Below are 20,719 nucleotides of genomic sequence, written 5' to 3' on the forward strand. Positions count from 1 at the left end.
TTTTTTATTTTGTTTAAATTTTGTATTTTATTTTTTTTTAATATATAACACATAAATGTTATATAAAAGTTTAAAGAAAATTTCCAAAAAAATATTCTTATAATAGTTTGGAAAAATTCGCAAAAATTTTAAGTACATAAATATGTATGTAGTATGTATATTTTTTTTAAAGCTTACTGAGTAATTTTTTTTAAGCTTTCTATATGAATTTAATAATATTCAAAACTGTAGAATAAATAGAAATAAATTTTAAACGCATAATTATTATATCATGGGGGTAAACGTACAAAAATTAATTTCTCAAATAAAGAAAAGGTTTAATCAAAAACAAAATAATAATTTATGTATGTAAAAATATATGTAAGTATGTATATATGAATACATGTGTGTATGTATGTATATATGAATGGATTAGAATTGAAGATTTTAAAATTTTTCGTTCCAACATATGAACGTATGTACATATGAATGTATTAGAATCGAAAATTTTGAAATTTTGCTGTTGGAAAAATTATAAATAAAATTATAAATGCAAATATACATAATTATGAATGGATACCTGTTTTTTTTAAACTGTGGGTAAACATATAGGATTGAATTTTAAACATAAAGAAAAGGTTTAGTCAAAAACAAAATAATAATTTATGTATGTAAAAATATGTGTATGAATGTATATATGAATATATGTGTGTATGTATGTATATATGAATGTATTGGAATTTAGCATTTTTTACAGGTTTTCGCTCGAACAATAAAAATAAAATTTTAGGTAGATACATACGTACATAAATTGTGTATGTATATTTTTTTAAAGCTTGCTGACGAAACATAATATTCAAAACAATAACAAATGAAGCATTAATATTCAGTTGCCACAAAACATCTGATGTCTTTTATAAAATCTGACATTTATTTAAGTTTATTTCGATTTTTCGAAATTAAAATATATGTGAGATCATTGCATTTTCAAATATTATTTATTTCTCGGTTTGTGTTTCTAATAATAAAAATAACGTAAAACGTATCATTTATTTCTTGGTTTGTGTTTCTAATTATAAAAAGTATAAAAGAAAAACGTGCTTTTGTTATACAAAAATTTTTTCAGAAAATCTTAAAATAGAGCTATTTCGAGGCTGAAAAGTTCCAATGTCAGATTTTTCTGGGACCCTGGAGGCAAAACTCTATCTAATGCCTTTTGTTCCATGTCTCTAGCCCTTCTAGAAGTACCCGTACTTTTTACCACCTGAGAAGTAGCTATATATATATAATGTAAAATATGATGGTTTTTGATGAGTTATACGATATATGAATAAAATATAGAATTATTAAGGGAAATTCAAGGTACTGCGTAGCCTAGTGGTTAGCGTGGTAGTCTCATAGCCAGAAGGTTATTGGATCAATGCTTGCCTGGATGTCGTCGTATTTTTATTTTTTTGCATTATTTTAAAATTTTTTTTTTTTATTTTGTTTAAATTTTGTATTTTATTTTTTTTTAATATATAACACATAAATGTTATATAAAAGTTTAAAGAAAATTTCCAAAAAAATATTCTTATAATAGTTTGGAAAAATTCGCAAAAATTTTAAGTACATAAATATGTATGTAGTATGTATATTTTTTTTAAAGCTTACTGAGTAATTTTTTTTAAGCTTTCTATATGAATTTAATAATATTCAAAACTGTAGAATAAATAGAAATAAATTTTAAACGCATAATTATTATATCATGGGGGTAAACGTACAAAAATTAATTTCTCAAATAAAGAAAAGGTTTAATCAAAAACAAAATAATAATTTATGTATGTAAAAATATATGTAAGTATGTATATATGAATACATGTGTGTATGTATGTATATATGAATGGATTAGAATTGAAGATTTTAAAATTTTTCGTTCCAACATATGAACGTATGTACATATGAATGTATTAGAATCGAAAATTTTGAAATTTTGCTGTTGGAAAAATTATAAATAAAATTATAAATGCAAATATACATAATTATGAATGGATACCTGTTTTTTTTAAACTGTGGGTAAACATATAGGATTGAATTTTAAACATAAAGAAAAGGTTTAGTCAAAAACAAAATAATAATTTATGTATGTAAAAATATGTGTATGAATGTATATATGAATATATGTGTGTATGTATGTATATATGAATGTATTGGAATTTAGCATTTTTTACAGGTTTTCGCTCGAACAATAAAAATAAAATTTTAGGTAGATACATACGTACATAAATTGTGTATGTATATTTTTTTAAAGCTTGCTGACGAAACATAATATTCAAAACAATAACAAATGAAGCATTAATATTCAGTTGCCACAAAACATCTGATGTCTTTTATAAAATCTGACATTTATTTAAGTTTATTTCGATTTTTCGAAATTAAAATATATGTGAGATCATTGCATTTTCAAATATTATTTATTTCTCGGTTTGTGTTTCTAATAATAAAAATAACGTAAAACGTATCATTTATTTCTTGGTTTGTGTTTCTAATTATAAAAAGTATAAAAGAAAAACGTGCTTTTGTTATACAAAAATTTTTTCAGAAAATCTTAAAATAGAGCTATTTCGAGGCTGAAAAGTTCCAATGTCAGATTTTTCTGGGACCCTGGAGGCAAAACTCTATCTAATGCCTTTTGTTCCATGTCTCTAGCCCTTCTAGAAGTACCCGTACTTTTTACCACCTGAGAAGTAGCTATATATATATAATGTAAAATATGATGGTTTTTGATGAGTTATACGATATATGAATAAAATATAGAATTATTAAGGGAAATTCAAGGTACTGCGTAGCCTAGTGGTTAGCGTGGTAGTCTCATAGCCAGAAGGTTATTGGATCAATGCTTGCCTGGATGTCGTCGTATTTTTATTTTTTTGCATTATTTTAAAATTTTTTTTTTTTATTTTGTTTAAATTTTGTATTTTATTTTTTTTTAATATATAACACATAAATGTTATATAAAAGTTTAAAGAAAATTTCCAAAAAAATATTCTTATAATAGTTTGGAAAAATTCGCAAAAATTTTAAGTACATAAATATGTATGTAGTATGTATATTTTTTTTAAAGCTTACTGAGTAATTTTTTTTAAGCTTTCTATATGAATTTAATAATATTCAAAACTGTAGAATAAATAGAAATAAATTTTAAACGCATAATTATTATATCATGGGGGTAAACGTACAAAAATTAATTTCTCAAATAAAGAAAAGGTTTAATCAAAAACAAAATAATAATTTATGTATGTAAAAATATATGTAAGTATGTATATATGAATACATGTGTGTATGTATGTATATATGAATGGATTAGAATTGAAGATTTTAAAATTTTTCGTTCCAACATATGAACGTATGTACATATGAATGTATTAGAATCGAAAATTTTGAAATTTTGCTGTTGGAAAAATTATAAATAAAATTATAAATGCAAATATACATAATTATGAATGGATACCTGTTTTTTTTAAACTGTGGGTAAACATATAGGATTGAATTTTAAACATAAAGAAAAGGTTTAGTCAAAAACAAAATAATAATTTATGTATGTAAAAATATGTGTATGAATGTATATATGAATATATGTGTGTATGTATGTATATATGAATGTATTGGAATTTAGCATTTTTTACAGGTTTTCGCTCGAACAATAAAAATAAAATTTTAGGTAGATACATACGTACATAAATTGTGTATGTATATTTTTTTAAAGCTTGCTGACGAAACATAATATTCAAAACAATAACAAATGAAGCATTAATATTCAGTTGCCACAAAACATCTGATGTCTTTTATAAAATCTGACATTTATTTAAGTTTATTTCGATTTTTCGAAATTAAAATATATGTGAGATCATTGCATTTTCAAATATTATTTATTTCTCGGTTTGTGTTTCTAATAATAAAAATAACGTAAAACGTATCATTTATTTCTTGGTTTGTGTTTCTAATTATAAAAAGTATAAAAGAAAAACGTGCTTTTGTTATACAAAAATTTTTTCAGAAAATCTTAAAATAGAGCTATTTCGGGGCTAAAAAGTTCCAATGTCAGATTTTTCTGGGACCCTGGAGGCAAAACTCTATCTAATGCCTTTTGTTCCATGTCTCTAGCCCTTCTAGAAGTACCCGTACTTTTTACCACCTGAGAAGTAGCTATATATATATAATATACCTGCATATGTATGCCATAATATGTACAAATTTTTCTAAACTTATTTTAAAATTGATTGCCACAATCCTGTTTTTACAACAGATAATACTGCTTATAAGCAAACCACAGGGGCCCCTAGTATGAAATAAAATAACACTCAAAAAAGTTTTTTTTATGTTTGGTTCTACTCATTAACGTAAGTTGCCAAAAAGGTTTTTATGCATTTACATTATGTTGCATTAAAATAGAAAAATAATGTATAAATGTAATAAGGGTTTAAACATAAAGTAAATAAAAGAAAAAATACGGGCCAAGTTTACATATTTGCACATATAAAGAGAAAAAATCACCCAATTTCCGTGAAATTTAATGTTTACATTTCAGGGTGCCAACACCATGAATTTATAAATTTTTTGGAAATGTCAGGGCTCGGAAACCGAACAAGGGGATTTGTTATCATATCTATAAACTAATTGATGAAATTTCTTAAAATTAAAAGTTTGAGTTAGCGAACTAACTGACGAATTTTTCAGGGACCAAATGGGTAGCATAGAATGAGCCATGTGTTCGTATCAGATTTTTTTTCATGTAAATCCGCATAACGCTTGCAAAAAATATTATAACTTATTATGTTAGTTAATATGTTAAATTTAGGTAGAGCCTAATACGTATATTACATCTGTATGCTTAGCTTCATTTGAATATAAATTTATTCTTGCAGAGCATTACTAAATTATTCATACTAAAAATGTGACTCATGCACTTTGTACTAGTACTAGAGCCAACCGAGAGATGAACTTTGTATTTTTGTTTTGAAACTTAACTTCATGTTACATGTTCATTAAATTAAACAAAAGTTTAGAAAGATTATGATAGGATTTCAGTTTCTTTCGAGTATTAAAAATAAAGATAATTACAAATATTTTTATTCTATAAATTTCTTGTGAGGAATAATAAATTCAAACTCAAATGGTTTAAAACTTTAATTTTTTCAAATTTAAGAAGTTGCTTATAATTTAAAAGTTTTTTAAGTAAAAGTTTTAAATTTTTCTCTACGTTTTAAACTTGGTGGTTTATATAAGTAGAGACATTTTCTGGTTTAAAACTTATTACTAATTTACAAAACCCATTACATATTCTTCTTTTTAAAATTTACCATAAATACAAATAGCCATTATTATTATAACCAAAAAATATGCAATTATATATACACAAGGGAAGTGAACGAAATGAACGATTGAACGAGATTTTATAATCGGTCAGTGAAAAAAAGTAGTTCGTTGAGAACTAGTTACTGAAATGAACGATATAGCCCATGACTAGAAACTACTTTTATTATTTTTCAAAATATTTAAATTAACTTTCGGAGTTATATCGCAGCAACCTGAACTAGTGCAGTTACTACATTAAAAATTTCAGAATATATATAGAATATAATGTTTTAGTTTTTGAAATATTTAAAAAAAAAATACTTTGAGTTGTATGGCAGCTTCCCGTTGTCCGAATTCGTTCAATTACAAAAAAAGCCGTTGGTACAAAAGAAAAAACTTGTGAAAGTTTGATGCCGATTTCATTATTCGTCTTTGAAATATCGTGCGATCGGACAGACTGGCGGACGGACGGACAGGTATAAGTCAACGCAGAATTTTACGTTGAGCAAGAATATATATATATGTCCACCGAAGACGACTCCTTCAAGTGGTTACAAACTCCATACGAAAGTGAATATACCTTTCACGAAGTGCAGGGTATAAAAAATCGAAAATACTTTATTTTAATTTTTACGGATGTGATCCAATAAAATAGTTCGAAAAAAAATTCTGTGCACATTTATTCTAACAAATTCGTAATTTTTATTATTATTCTTTTTTTGCATTTTTTGAAAGAGGAAAAAAAAGTAGTTTTAAGTGAAATAAGTTAAAGCGAGGTCCGTTTTTAAAATAAAATTACCTCTTCAATTTTTAGTTATTTATAAAAGAAAATGGTTTAGCGAGTGGTTAATGATTTAATGTGAGAAAATGATAAATTTTTACCAAATATATTGAACAATAATTCTATAATATAACAATTTTTTTTTTATATGATTATTTTTCTATAATTTCACTATGTTGTTTTTTCTATGTACTACTCTGCAAAAATAAAAATAATTAACCGCAAAGCAAATATGAAATTTGCTTTGCCTTTTTTACGAAATTTTCTTTACACATTTACTTAAAGGATTTTTGGGATAATGTTTGAAAAGATAATTGAGAATAAAATACCTTTTTTATTTTTTTTGCTAATATATTTCGTGCGCTACATACGCACTTTATCAAAGCTGATTTTCTTCTTTTCTTGAAATTATACCGTGCACCTTTCGTTATTGTACAGCAATTACTCGTGTGAAACCATTATATAGAAACTTCACGGATATGTCTAACCTATAATTGGCCACCCGACTGCCAAGTTTCATGAATCTGACTTTATAATTTTTCCAAATATTTAAAACTAGCTTTTGGAGTTGTATGGCAAGTACTCGAACCTGTCAAACAATTCCACTAAAACTTCACAAATATATCTGATCTATAATTGGACACACAACTGCCAAGTCTCATGAATCTGACTTTACTATTTTTTCAAATATTTAAAATAAGCTTTTAGACTTCTATGGGAGCTACACGAACCTGTCTAGCAATTCTACCAAAACTTCAAAAATATATCTGATCTATAATTGGACACACAACTGCCGAGTTTCACGAATCTGATGTTATTATTTTTCCAAATATTTGGAATAAGCTTTTGGACTTGTATGGGAGCTACTCGAACCTGTCAAGCAATTCCACCAAAACTTCAGAAATATGTCTGACCTATAATTGGACACACGATTGCCAAGTCTCATGAATCTGACTTTACTATTTTTTCAAATATTTAAAATAAGCTTTTAGACTTCTATGGGAGCTACACGAACCTGTCTAGCAATTCAACCAAAACTTCAAAAATATATCTGACCTATAATTGGACACATTACTGCCAAATTTCATGAATCTGACTTTATTATTTTGCCGAATATAAAAAATTTGCTTTTGGAGTTGTATGGCATTACTTATACAAAATTTTATATTTATACCTTTATTAGTTTTTGAAACATTTGTCCGAATTAGTCAAATTACAATAGGGTTTGTCCTTGGTACAAAAGAGAAAACTCGTGAAATTTTGTTGTCGATTGCATTTTTCGTTTTTGAGTTTCGTTTATGTCGTGCGATCGGACGGGCGGACGGGCGGACATGTCTAAACCGACCCAGAATTTTACGCTGACCAAGAATATATATAAATGTCCATACCGCAGATGACTCCTTCAAGTAGTTACAAACTCCATACCAAAGTTCATATACTAAAAATAACATGTTGCTTTCAATCCTTTTACTAGCCCTTTCAGAAACTGTTAATTAAAAGCTCCTGTTTTTTCGGAACGGAAGTTTTAGGCAAAAAAACTTAGGTATGTTAAAATTTCACCAAATTTTCTTAAAATCCCTGTAGCTTGGAAACGGTTCCAATTTGATGGTATGTTCCGAACAAAAATTTTACCCAGTTTAGATGCGTTAACTTTTATACTGAGTTTTTAGATTTTCATAATGACCAATATAACATATTTAGAAACAGAAGGAATAGAGAAAACAAATATTTGAAACGTAAACTCATATTTACTTTATTCTAAGTACTTCTTATTTTTAAAATTTATAAGTAATTTAAGGTATTTCAGCTACTCTCTATTGTATTGTTTGGAGATGGTTCACCTTCTACATAAATTTTTTGACTTCCAAATTCTGATTGGATTTTGTTTACATTTTCACTCAAAAAAATTAGGTTATTAGATGTAACTGCACCATTTTTCTTGATTTTTGATGTTTTCACAAGACATTCGTCCTCATCGCTACTAGCGTCTGACATTTGTTTTGGAGACAGCCTGCAACCACGTTGAATAAAATTATTGAGCTTTCCAACAGATGCCAAAATCAGGCCTAGAAATGGGGGTGACGGTTTTAACGGCCTTGAAAGATATTCCGGATGGTATTGCGTTGCGCCGTAGTAGGGATGGTCTGACAGTTCTATAATTTCCATTCTTGTTTTTTCAGTGTCCATTCCCACAAATTTTAGGCCATTTTCTTGAATCATTGGAACAAATTCGGGATTTACTTCGTAACGATGCCTATGCCTCTCAGCCACTTTATTTCGATTTCCATACAGTTGTCTTATAATACTAGTTTCTGCTGTGAAAACTGTTGTACGATTGCCCAACCGCATAGTGCCACCCATTTGGCCAGGATGATGTTCTGGCATATCAATAACTACTGGATATGAAGTGGAGGAGTCAATTTCTGTTGTATTTGCGTCCTTCATGCCAAGGACATTTCTACAAAACTCTATGATGGCCGCTTGCAGACCTAAACATATACCTAAAAATGGTTTCTTCTTTTCCCGACACCAATTACATGCCGTTATCTTTCCTTCCATACCTCGTTGTCCAAAACCTCCTGGCACAATAACACCGTCCGCATTACAAAGAGTATGCCACGCTTCGTGATAAAGTGAGGGAGATACCTCGCGAGTTTGTTGCTCCAAATGACAAGCTTCTATATATTTTAAATTTAATTTGTACCCGGCAGCTATTGATGCATGCTGCAGAGATTTCGAAACTGAAGCGTATGAGTCCTCAAGTTTTGTATATTTGCCGACTAGTGCTATTGTTACTTGTTTGTGTAAACTGTCCACACGACGGGCTAAATCTTTCCATTGCTGCAAGCATCTAAAAGAAATTTTCCAATAATATTTTAAATAAATTTTATATTATCGTTTTGTTTATTATTTTTTTTAAATAAAACTAATGCATTTATAAAAACCAATAGCTATGGTAACAGGGAAAACGAGAATAAGTCACATTTAGTAAAAATATCGTAAGTCTACAATACATAGAAATCCTTCATATAACGCAATAGTTCGAACAGTGCAAATATATTTTTTTTAGTGTACGCGATAAAAATATTACAGGTATAACTATTATTACGTTTCAGGCAAAATAAATTCAGAAAATGTAATATGTAAGACGAATATTATTATTCATAAACTCAGTTAAGTTTATGTTGTTTGCCTTTTGAATAAATATATCTTAAATGTTACAAAATAAACTTTAAAAAGTTTTCACCTTCTCCTGAAAATGTATGTTTTATACTTATATATTTTTAGACTGCCTTTGAACTTATTTGCAAGATTGCCAAAATAATGTCTTAATATTTAATAAAACAGAATGATTTTCATAAATTTCACATTCAGTGGCAGCACCGCTTAAGCATAAAAAACGTCGGGAAATTTTTCGAGGCGTTCTTTGCTTGTTTCTGCGTATTCAACACGGTTTCCAAACAATTCGGAACTTTTTCTTTTATATAAAGAAAAATTAACGCAAAACAAATTTTTTTTTATGCGCCTTCGTGGCTTCCAAAACGCATTATAAAAAGTATTAATACAGTTTAAAAATCTTTTAAATATACAGATTTACAACAACGAAAAGCTTGTGAAACCGCTGCATTTTATGTAAGCTTACATTTTGTTATATAAATGTGACGATAAAAAACATTACACGACATATATATATACATATTATAGGTTGTTTTTTTTTTAAATCTTTGGTCCAAAAAATATTTTTTTTGTATTTAAAATAATTGTATTTCGTATTGATTAAAAAAATACTACTTTTGAATAAATACTCGTGTAAATAAAAAATTACAATTAAAACAATAAGAATCTTAGTAAGTAATTTGATTTTAATAATTTGTTCTTCTTTCCGTTGTCTCAACAGTCTCAAATTTTCCAACAGTCTCAATTTTTATGTACACTCTTTACGTTTTAAAGCTCTGCTTTTGTTTTACGTTTTCACTGCGTATTCAATACATTTTAGAATAGTATACAATTTCAAGAGCTTTTAATACACATTTTGGAAATACATTATACACTTTACGAAGGAAATCTTAAAGGAATATTAAAGAAAATTAATCTTAAAAAAATGGATTAAGAAACATTTCAAATTATAAATTTTTGTTTTTAATTTGGCGTTTATATTTAAAATAAATTTCTTAGTAATTGTGTTTTCAATATCTAAATCTGTCAGACCGAAACATTCTTAATGAAATAAAATATAAAATTCTGATGAAATTAATAGAGTTTATTAAAAACAAAATTGGGTAAGTCCCTAAGATTGGGTAAAAAGTAACATTTCCCTTTTCCCTTCAACAAAATGCTGCTAAAAACAATTTACATACATATTACATATTTTAAGTTACTTTTATTTATATACCAAAATATTTCCAAATATTGCATACATTTGGGACGAGACATAAAAAAATTTAAAGACGCAATAATATATTGGTCAAATTCAAAGGTTGTTCGTGACTTTAGAACAAACAGTTTGAAAAATTTGAAAAAAAACTGATTTCAGATAGGTTAATTTTAACGACTATTTTGTATTTTTAAAGTTCAAATTTTCAAAGATAACGAACCCACTACAACATTTCTGCGTTTTCAAAAAATTAAAAAATGCTTGTGGCTTCGATACAATAAATAGCAGAAAATGGTATTTTTAAAACTTTGAGGTATCAGTTTTTAAATAAAATAAATTACGTGTTTGGTCTACAACTGATTTGTTAGGAGTTGTTTTAATATTTTATATTAAATACATGCACGTACTCTATACGTAGCACATTTGATATTTAAAAAAACAACAATATTATTCAATACAAGGTGTGCACCACATTACTAAACATTAAAGGCGTTTTACATATAATCATTAACGTAATACATCTCCCCTTTTTTAAATTTATATTTACATTTATTAAATTTAAATTAACATTTAAATATCTGTTTATTTTAAAATAAAGGATGCAGTATCAGGTGTGGAAAGAATTCAGAATAGGGTTTTAAAGCAAGCTTATCGTTTAAATAGGCGTTATCTCACAAATGAATTTTTAGCAGTTGTCGCCAGGCCAATTTTGCCCGTGTGAATAGCAAAGTTCAAATAGTATTAATTTGGTTGTTACTCCGTGTAGGCTAGAAATAAGGAAACAGTGCGTGTCACATTTAGGTTTTTCACTTTTTAATTCTTTACCGAATTTTGTCATGCAGTGTGATACTTTGTCGCTTTTTAAATCCAAAGTATTAGAATGGGTAGTTGATGTTAACAAATCTAACATTTCCAATTGAAAATATATGCAAAATATTAATTAACGAACAGCTAATTTTGAACCATCATTTATAATATTCTTGGTATACCATGAGGCAGCCAAAACATGAATTAAAATTCAAATTGTAAACGTGAATTAATTATCAGACAGCAAATAGAGTATTAGAATTTTTTGAATTTATAATTATACTTTCACAGGTAGAATAATAAGCCTAGTAAGTAATAATAATCTTTTTAATTTTAATTTTGTTTTTTGTGTTAATCGATTTTAAATACATATTTTTTTGATAATAAATATTTGTTTCTTATAGATAATTGTTAATAGATAGATAAACCAACGCTCTATATTCTCTATAACTATAAGACGTTGAAGCGATACTTTTCGTATTTTAAGAATTATGTAATTTTTTAAATAAAAATAAAAATTTTTGTAAATAATAATGATAAAACAAAAAACTCATCCTTCAAAGGTTTTCTTAACATTTGCAGTATAAGTCTACAGGTATAATGCCATTTGTTAAATCAATTGAAGAATTTTTCATAAAACATCCGGTTCCCTCAAAGCTAGCATTACAATTTGCAAGTAAATTATCTATATTTTCTAAATTTAAAAAATCGGTACGCTTTATTATTTTTGATTTAGTTCTATTGATTCTACGTGGTTTGACATTTTTATTGTGTGAAAACGTATTTTAAAAATTAAAATGTAAAAAAAGTAAATATTATTAAGTTACATTATATTAAAAAGTAATACAGTTGGATCAAATCAATGGTTTATATTGTAACACTTTTCTCTTAAACAAGTTAAAATACTGCTTTTAAATACAGTGTATGTATACCTATCACACTATTAAAATTATTTTCATTCATATACGGAACTATTTCTAGAACTGCATATATATAGGATGAACGGTTTATGCAGTCCTTGAAATAAAGCAAAAATTAATTTAAGGGGGTGTTAACATAATGCTCGATTTTAACTTTTACAAGTTCAAATTTTACAAATTTCAAGAGGCGATAACTTGAGGGGGGTGGAGACGAAAAGGAATCTTATTCTTACGAAATGAACTATTTGTTAGTGCCTAAAAGCTGCTAAAATTCAGGCTCCCACAACCTGGGGTCTAGAAAACAAACGACATCAAAAATGTCGAAAAAACAGATTTTAGATAACAGTAAATTTAAACGGCTAATTTGTTCCTTTTGAAGTTTAACTATAGTATGCCGCAATAGGAGAAACAAGCTACTGCCTTTCTTCGTTTGCAAAATTCGGAAAATGTTTATGATTTCACTGCAAAAAATAGTTAAAAATGGCATTTTTAAGGTTTTGAGAGGAGGTATAATTTCTAAAGGGAGGGGGGGGGGGGCAGATAGGTAAAAATTTTGTTCTACGGAAATAAGTTTCTAATAAAGATCTATGTACATGTTAAATTTAGCTTTCTGCCTTTAAGGGTGTAGAAGTTTTGTACACATGTCCACGGACAGAGTGAAACTTTTTTCAAAAATTTTTTGGAAAAGTACTAAAAGGGAAATGTAAATTATTTAAAAAACATTTTAAAACTTTTCTTAAATTCATATGTTTAAATACTATTAAATTTATACTAAAAAGTGAATATGGCCATATTGTTCAAACAATTTTTGTGGTACCATAAATTCAAATTAAATTAAAGGGGAATTTAAAAAATTTACAACGATGGATGAAATCTATATTATATTATACAAGACAAATTCAATGGCGCAACCATAGTGTATTTTCGCTTACATATATTCTTTATTTTCGGAAGAATAGCATAGAAAAAGAAAACGGAAAGGGGAAGAATTATTCAGAATTCTCGCAACATTTTAGGTACGTATGTATATCTATATTATATTACACTTTTTTTTTAAAAAAAGCCAAATCCAATGGCGCAACCATAGAGCATTTTCGCTAAAGAATATTTCTTTATCTTCAGAAAAATAACATAGAAAAATAAAACGAAAAAAAAACAAAAAAAAAATAACTCTGAATTCTACCAACATTTCAGGTCTTTATATCATACTGCACACAGATTTGTTGCAGAAATTTTTTATTTTTGTGTTATGTTGATTTTCTCATAAATTTAATAAGCCTGTATAACACAACGCAGAAGAGATAACATTCATTTCTGTATGTGTTTTAATATTATTGTTTTGTTAATTAGTTTCTGCAAAATGAATAAAATCAGCAAAAATATATAATTCGTGCATGAATCATATTAACGCATCTATATTATATTTTACAAGATTTTTCCAGTTCATGAACAGGTATACATATAATCTAATAAATAACAAAAACAAAGAAATGAAAATAGCAAAAGAGAATACTGGGTACATACACTACTCAATTGATTATACATACTGTAAAACAAAAACAAAAAATGAAAACGAAAAGCGAAAGAGAGTAAAAAAAGAGTAGTAATATTTTTTTTGTTTTTTTGCTTTACTACCATAAACAAAAATAAAAAGCAAAAGGAAGCGAAATATTTTAAATGATTTAAGTAAGAGTAAAATAATTTTTTGTTGTTGTATTTAACATGGAATGGAATTAAAAAAAATAAAACTAAAAATTGTGAGAGATATAAGAACACGAATAACGTTACGTTACGTACTTATCTAGATAACGTTGTTTAGAAGGAAATTTTTCGTTCTTAATTGTTAACTAATTCTTAATTTGAATTTTAATCATATCTATGTAATTAACAGTGACACATATTACATCTTAAAATTTATTAAATTAAAAATATTTCCATTACTTTTATTTATCATTAGTATTCAAACCAATATGATATTTATGCATATACAAGTATATACCTGCATATGTATGCCATAATATGTACAAATTTTTCTAAACTTATTTTAAAATTGATTGCCACAATCCTGTTTTTACAACAGATAATACTGCTTATAAGCAAACCACAGGGGCCCCTAGTATGAAATAAAATAACACTCAAAAAAGTTTTTTTTATGTTTGGTTCTACTCATTAACGTAAGTTGCCAAAAAGGTTTTTATGCATTTACATTATGTTGCATTAAAATAGAAAAATAATGTATAAATGTAATAATATATATAAATGTCCATACCGCAGATGACTCCTTCAAGTAGTTACAAACTCCATACCAAAGTTCATATACTAAAAATAACATGTTGCTTTCAATCCTTTTACTAGCCCTTTCAGAAACTGTTAATTAAAAGCTCCTGTTTTTTCGGAACGGAAGTTTTAGGCAAAAAAACTTAGGTATGTTAAAATTTCACCAAATTTTCTTAAAATCCCTGTAGCTTGGAAACGGTTCCAATTTGATGGTATGTTCCGAACAAAAATTTTACCCAGTTTAGATGCGTTAACTTTTATACTGAGTTTTTAGATTTTCATAATGACCAATATAACATATTTAGAAACAGAAGGAATAGAGAAAACAAATATTTGAAACGTAAACTCATATTTACTTTATTCTAAGTACTTCTTATTTTTAAAATTTATAAGTAAATTTAAGGTATTTCAGCTACTCTCTATTGTATTGTTTGGAGATGGTTCACCTTCTACATAAATTTTTTGACTACCAAATTCTGATTGGATTTTGTTTACATTTTCACTCAAAAAAATTAGGTTATTAGATGTAACTGCACCATTTTTCTTGATTTTTGATGTTTTCACAAGACATTCGTCCTCATCGCTACTAGCGTCTGACATTTGTTTTGGAGACAGCCTGCAACCACGTTGAATAAAATTATTGAGCTTTCCAACAGATGCCAAAATCAGGCCTAGAAATGGGGGTGACGGTTTTAACGGCCTTGAAAGATATTCCGGATGGTATTGCGTTGCGACGTAGTAGGGATGGTCTGACAGTTCTATAATTTCCATTCTTGTTTTTTCAGTGTCCATTCCCACAAATTTTAGGCCATTTTCTTGAATCATTGGAACAAATTCGGGATTTACTTCGTAACGATGCCTATGCCTCTCAGCCACTTTATTTCGATTTCCATACAGTTGTCTTATAATACTAGTTTCTGCTGTGAAAACTGTTGTACGATTGCCCAACCGCATAGTGCCACCCATTTGGCCAGGATGATGTTCCGGCATATCAATAACTACTGGATATGAAGTGGAGGGGTCAATTTCTGTTGTATTTGCGTCCTTCATGCCAAGGACATTTCTACAAAACTCTATAATGGCCGCTTGCAGACCTAAACATATACCTAAAAATGGTTTCTTCTTTTCCCGACACCAATTACATGCCGTTATCTTTCCTTCCATACCTCGTTGTCCAAAACCTCCTGGCACAATAACACCGTCCGCATTACAAAGAGTATGCCACGCTTCGTGATAAAGTGAGGGAGATACCTCGCGAGTTTGTTGCTCCAAATGACAAGCTTCTATATATTTTAAATTTAATTTGTACCCGGCAGCTATTGATGCATGCTGCAGAGATTTCGAAACTGAAGCGTATGAGTCCTCAAGTTTTGTATATTTGCCGACTAGTGCTATTGTTACTTGTTTGTGTAAACTGTCCACACGACGGGCTAAATCTTTCCATTGCTGCAAGCATCTAAAAGAAATTTTCCAATAATATTTTAAATAAATTTTATATTATCGTTTTGTTTATTATTTTTTTTAAATAAAACTAATGCATTTATAAAAACCAATAGCTATGATAACAGGGAAAACGAGAATAAGTCACATTTAGTAAAAATATCGTAAGTCTACAATACATAGAAATCCTTCATATAACGCAATAGTTCGAACAGTGCAAATATATTTTTTTTAGTGTACGCGATAAAAATATTACAGGTATAACTATTATTACGTTTCAGGCAAAATAAATTCAGAAAATGTAATATGTAAGACGAATATTATTATTCATAAACTCAGTTAAGTTTATGTTGTTTGCCTTTTGAATAAATATATCTTAAATGTTACAAAATAAACTTTAAAAAGTTTTCACCTTCTCCTGAAAATGTATGTTTTATACTTATATATTTTTAGACTGCCTTTGAACTTATTTGCAAGATTGCCAAAATAATGTCTTAATATTTAATAAAACAGAATGATTTTCATAAATTTCACATTCAGTGGCAGCACCGCTTAAGCATAAAAAACGTCGGGAAATTTTTCGAGGCGTTCTTTGCTTGTTTCTGCGTATTCAACACGGTTTCCAAACAATTCGGAACTTTTTCTTTTATATAAAGAAAAATTAACGCAAAACAAATTTTTTTTTTATGCGCCTTCGTGGCTTCCAAAACGCATTATAAAAAGTATTAATACAGTTTAAAAATCTTTTAAATATACAGATTTACAACAACGAAAAGCTTGTGAAACCGCTGCATTTTATGTAAGCTTACATTTTGTTGTATAAATGTGACGATAAAAAACATTACACAACATATATATATACATATTATAGGTTGTTTTTTTTTTAAATCTTTGGTCCAAAAAATATTTTTTTTGTATTTAAAATAATTGTATTTCGTATTGATTAAAAAAATACTACTTTTGAATAAATACTCGTGTAAATAAAAAATTACAATTAAAACAATAAGAATCTTAGTAAGTAATTTGATTTTAATAATTTGTTCTTCTTTCCGTTGTCTCAACAGTCTCAAATTTTTCAACAGTCTCAATTTTTATGTACACTCTTTACGTTTTAAAGCTCTGCTTTTGTTTTACGTTTTCACTGCGTATTCAATACATTTTAGAATAGTATACAATTTCAAGAGCTTTTAATACACATTTTGGAAATACATTATACACTTTACGAAGGAAATCTTAAAGGAATATTAAAGAAAATTAATCTTAAAAAAATGGATTAAGAAACATTTCAAATTATAAATTTTTGTTTTTAATTTGGCGTTTATATTTAAAATAAATTTCTTAACATGGAATGCAGAATGAAACAAAGAAGGTTTTCTTAGTAATTGTGTTTTCAATATCTAAATCTGTCAGACCGAAACATTCTTAATGAAATAAAATATAAAATTCTGATGAAATTAATAGAGTTGATTAAAAACAAAATTGGGTAAGTCCCTAAGATTGGGTAAAAAGTAACATTTCCCTTTTCCCTTCAACAAAATGCTGCTAAAAACAATTTACATACATATTACATATTTTAAGTTACTTTTATTTATATAACAAAATATTTCCAAATATTGCATACATTTGGGACGAGACATAAAAAAATTTAAAGACGCAATAATATATTGGTCAAATTCAAAGGTTGTTCGTGACTTTAGAACAAACAGTTTGAAAAATTTGAAAAAAAAAACTGATTTTAGATAGGTTAATTTTAACGACTATTTTGTTTTCTTAAAGTTAAAATTTTCAAAGATACCGAAACCCACTACAACATTTATGCGTTTTCAAAAAATTAAAAAATGCTTGTGGCTTCGATACAATAAATAGCAGAAAATGGTATTTTTAAAACTTTGAGGTATCAGTTTTTAAATAAAATAAATTACGTGTTTGGTCTACAACTGATTTGTTAGGAGTTGTTTTAATATTTTATATTAAATACATGCACGTATTCTATACGTAGCACATTTGATATTTAAAACAAGTAAAAACGTTTCAGTCGGTATGAACCGATTGAATTATACCCTGCACCTTTCATTGTTGTATAGCAATTACTCAAACCTGTGAAACCATTCTATAGAAACTTCACGGATATGTCTGATCTATAACTGAACACACAAATTTCGTGAATCTGACTTTATTATTTTTCCAAATATTTAAAATTAGTTTTTGGAGTTGTATGGCAGGTACCCGAGCCTGCCAAGCAATTCCACTAAAACTTCGCTAATATATCTAATCTATAATTGGACACACAACTGCCAAGTTTCATGAATCTAACTTCATTACTTTTCCAAATATTTAAAATAAGCTTTTGGACTTGTATGGGAGCCACTCGAATCTGCCAAGCAATTCCACCAAAACTTCAGAAATATCTTTGAGCTATAATTGGACACACAACTGCCAAGTTTCATGAATCTGTCTTTATTATTTTTCCAAATATTTAAAATTAGCTTTTGAAGTTGTATGGCAGGTACCCGAACCTGCCAAGGAATTCCACTAAAACTTCGCAAATATATCTGATCTATAATTGGACACACAACTGCCAAGTTTCATGAATTTGACTTTATTATTTTTCCAAATATTTAAAATTAGCTTTTGGAGTTGTATGGCAGGTACTCGAACCTGCCAAGCAATTCCACTAAAACTTCGCTAATATATCTGATCTATAATTGGACACACAACTGCCAAGTCTCAAGAACCTAACTTTATTACTTTTCCAAATATTTAAAATAAGCTTTTGGACTTGTATGGGAGCCACTCGAACCTGTCAAGCAATTCCACCAAAACTTCAGAAATATCTTTGACCTATAATTGGACACACAACTGCCAAGTTTCATGAATCTGACTTTATTATTTTTCCAAATATTTAAAATAAGCTTTTGGACTTGTATGGGAGCTGCTCGAACCTGTCAAGCAATTCCACCAAAACTTCAGAAATATCTTTGACCTATAATTGGACACACGACTGCCAAGTTTCATGAATCTGACTTTATTATTTTGCCGAATATAAAAAATTTGCTTTTGGAGTTGTATGGCAGCCACCCGAACCGGTGCAGCTATCTCATTAAAATTTTTAGAGCATATGTAGAATATAATTGGACACATGTATACAAAATTTTGTATTTGTACCTTTATTAGTTTTTGAAATAATTAAAATAAACTCTTTGAGTTGTATGGCAGCTCCCCGAACCCGTTGTCCGAATTGGTCCAATAACAATAGAGTTCGTCCTTGGCACAAAAGAAAGAACTTGTGAAAGTTGGGTGTCAATTGCATTATTCGTTTGTGAGTTATCGTGCGATCGGACGGACGGACGGACGGACGGACATGTCTAAATCAACGCAGAATTTTACGCTGAGCAAGAATATATATATATGTCCATACCGCAGATGACTCCTTCAAGTAGTTACAAACTCCATACCAAAGTTAATATACCCTTCACGAAGTGCAGGGTATAAAAACAACAATATTATTTAATACAAGGTGTGCACCACATTACTAAACATTAAAGGCGTTTTACATATAATTCATTAACGTAATACATCTCCCCTTTTTTAAATTTATATTTACATTTATTAAATTTAAATTAACATTTAAATATCTGTTTATTTTAAAATAAAGGATGCAGTATCAGGTGTGTAAAGAATTCAGAATACGGTTTTAAAGCAAGCTTATCGTTTAAATAGGCGTTATCTCACAAATGAATTTTTAGCAGTTGTCGCCAGGCCAATTTTGCCCGTGTGAATAGCAAAGTTCAAATAGTATTAATTTGGTTGTTACTCCGTGTAGGCTCGAAATAAGGAAACAGTGCGTGTCACATTTAGGTTTTTCACTTTTTAATTCTTTACCGAATTTTGTCATGCAGTGTGATACTTTGTCGCTTTTTAAATCCAAAGTATTAGAATGGGTAGTTGATGTTAACAAATCTAACATTTCCAATTGAAAATATATGCAAAATATTAATTAACGAACAGCTAATTTTGAACCATCATTTATAATATTCTTGGTATACCATGAGGCAGCCAAAACATGAATTAAAATTCAAATTGTAAACGTGAATTAATTATCAGACAGCAAATAGAGTATTAGAATTTTTTGAATTTATAATTATACTTTCACAGGTAGAATAATAAGCCTAGTAAGTAATAATAATCTTTTTAATTTTAATTTTGTTTTTTGTGTTAATCGATTTTAAATACATATTTTTTTGATAATAAATATTTGTTTCTTATAGATAATTGTTAATAGATAGATAAACCAACGCTCTATATTCTCTATAACTATAAGACGTTGAAGCGATACTTTTCGTATTTTAAGAATTATGTAATTTTTTTAATAAAAATAAAAATTTTTGTAAATAATAATGATAAAACAAAAAACTCATCCTTCAAAGGTTTTCTTAACATTTGCAGTATAAGTCTACAGGTATAATGCCATTTGTTAAATCAATTGAAGAATTTTTCATAAAACATCCGGTTCCCTCAAAGCTAGCATTACAATTTGCAAGTAAATTATCTATATTTTCTAAATTTAAAAAATCGGTACGCTTTATTATTTTTGATTTAGTTCTATTGATTCTACGTGGTTTGACATTTTTATTGTGTGAAAACGTCTTCTTCTTTCTTCTTCTTCTGGCGCTACATCTCGTGGTGAGATTTGGCCTTCTTTACAATTTGCCTCCATTCTGCTCTATTTTCTGCCTCTCTCTTCCAATCGCGAACCCCTAGTGTTCGCAAATCACTTTCTATGCCGTCTATCCACCTAGCTCATGG

General features: G+C 28.0%; 2 protein-coding genes across 3 annotated transcripts in view; both read right to left on the minus strand.

Moving 5' to 3' along the window:
- Positions 1 to 7,897: 7,897 nt before the first annotated feature.
- Positions 7,898 to 11,379, minus strand: LOC129616651 (CTP synthase-like). Its single transcript, XM_055532284.1, has 2 exons — positions 11,183 to 11,379; positions 7,898 to 8,945 (listed from the first exon to the last, which is right to left on the minus strand). The coding sequence occupies exons 1-2, from the start codon at positions 11,377 to 11,379 to the stop codon at positions 7,898 to 7,900; spliced, it is 1,245 nt and encodes a 414-aa protein (XP_055388259.1).
- A 3,426-nt stretch (positions 11,380 to 14,805) lies between these two features.
- The window catches only part of LOC129616649 (CTP synthase-like), an 82,646-nt gene continuing 76,732 nt past the window's right edge, over positions 14,806 to 20,719 (minus strand). For both annotated transcript variants that reach the window (XM_055532283.1, XM_055532282.1), the window contains one exon: positions 14,806 to 15,929. In XM_055532283.1, the coding sequence (XP_055388258.1) occupies positions 14,882 to 15,929 (1,048 nt within the window). In that variant the 3' untranslated portion in view covers positions 14,806 to 14,881. The remainder of the gene's footprint in view (positions 15,930 to 20,719) is intronic.

The sequence above is a fragment of the Condylostylus longicornis genome, unplaced genomic scaffold, assembly GCF_029603195.1.
Source record: "Condylostylus longicornis isolate FDR11 unplaced genomic scaffold, ASM2960319v2 ptg000265l, whole genome shotgun sequence".
Lineage (NCBI taxonomy): Eukaryota > Metazoa > Arthropoda > Insecta > Diptera > Dolichopodidae > Condylostylus > Condylostylus longicornis.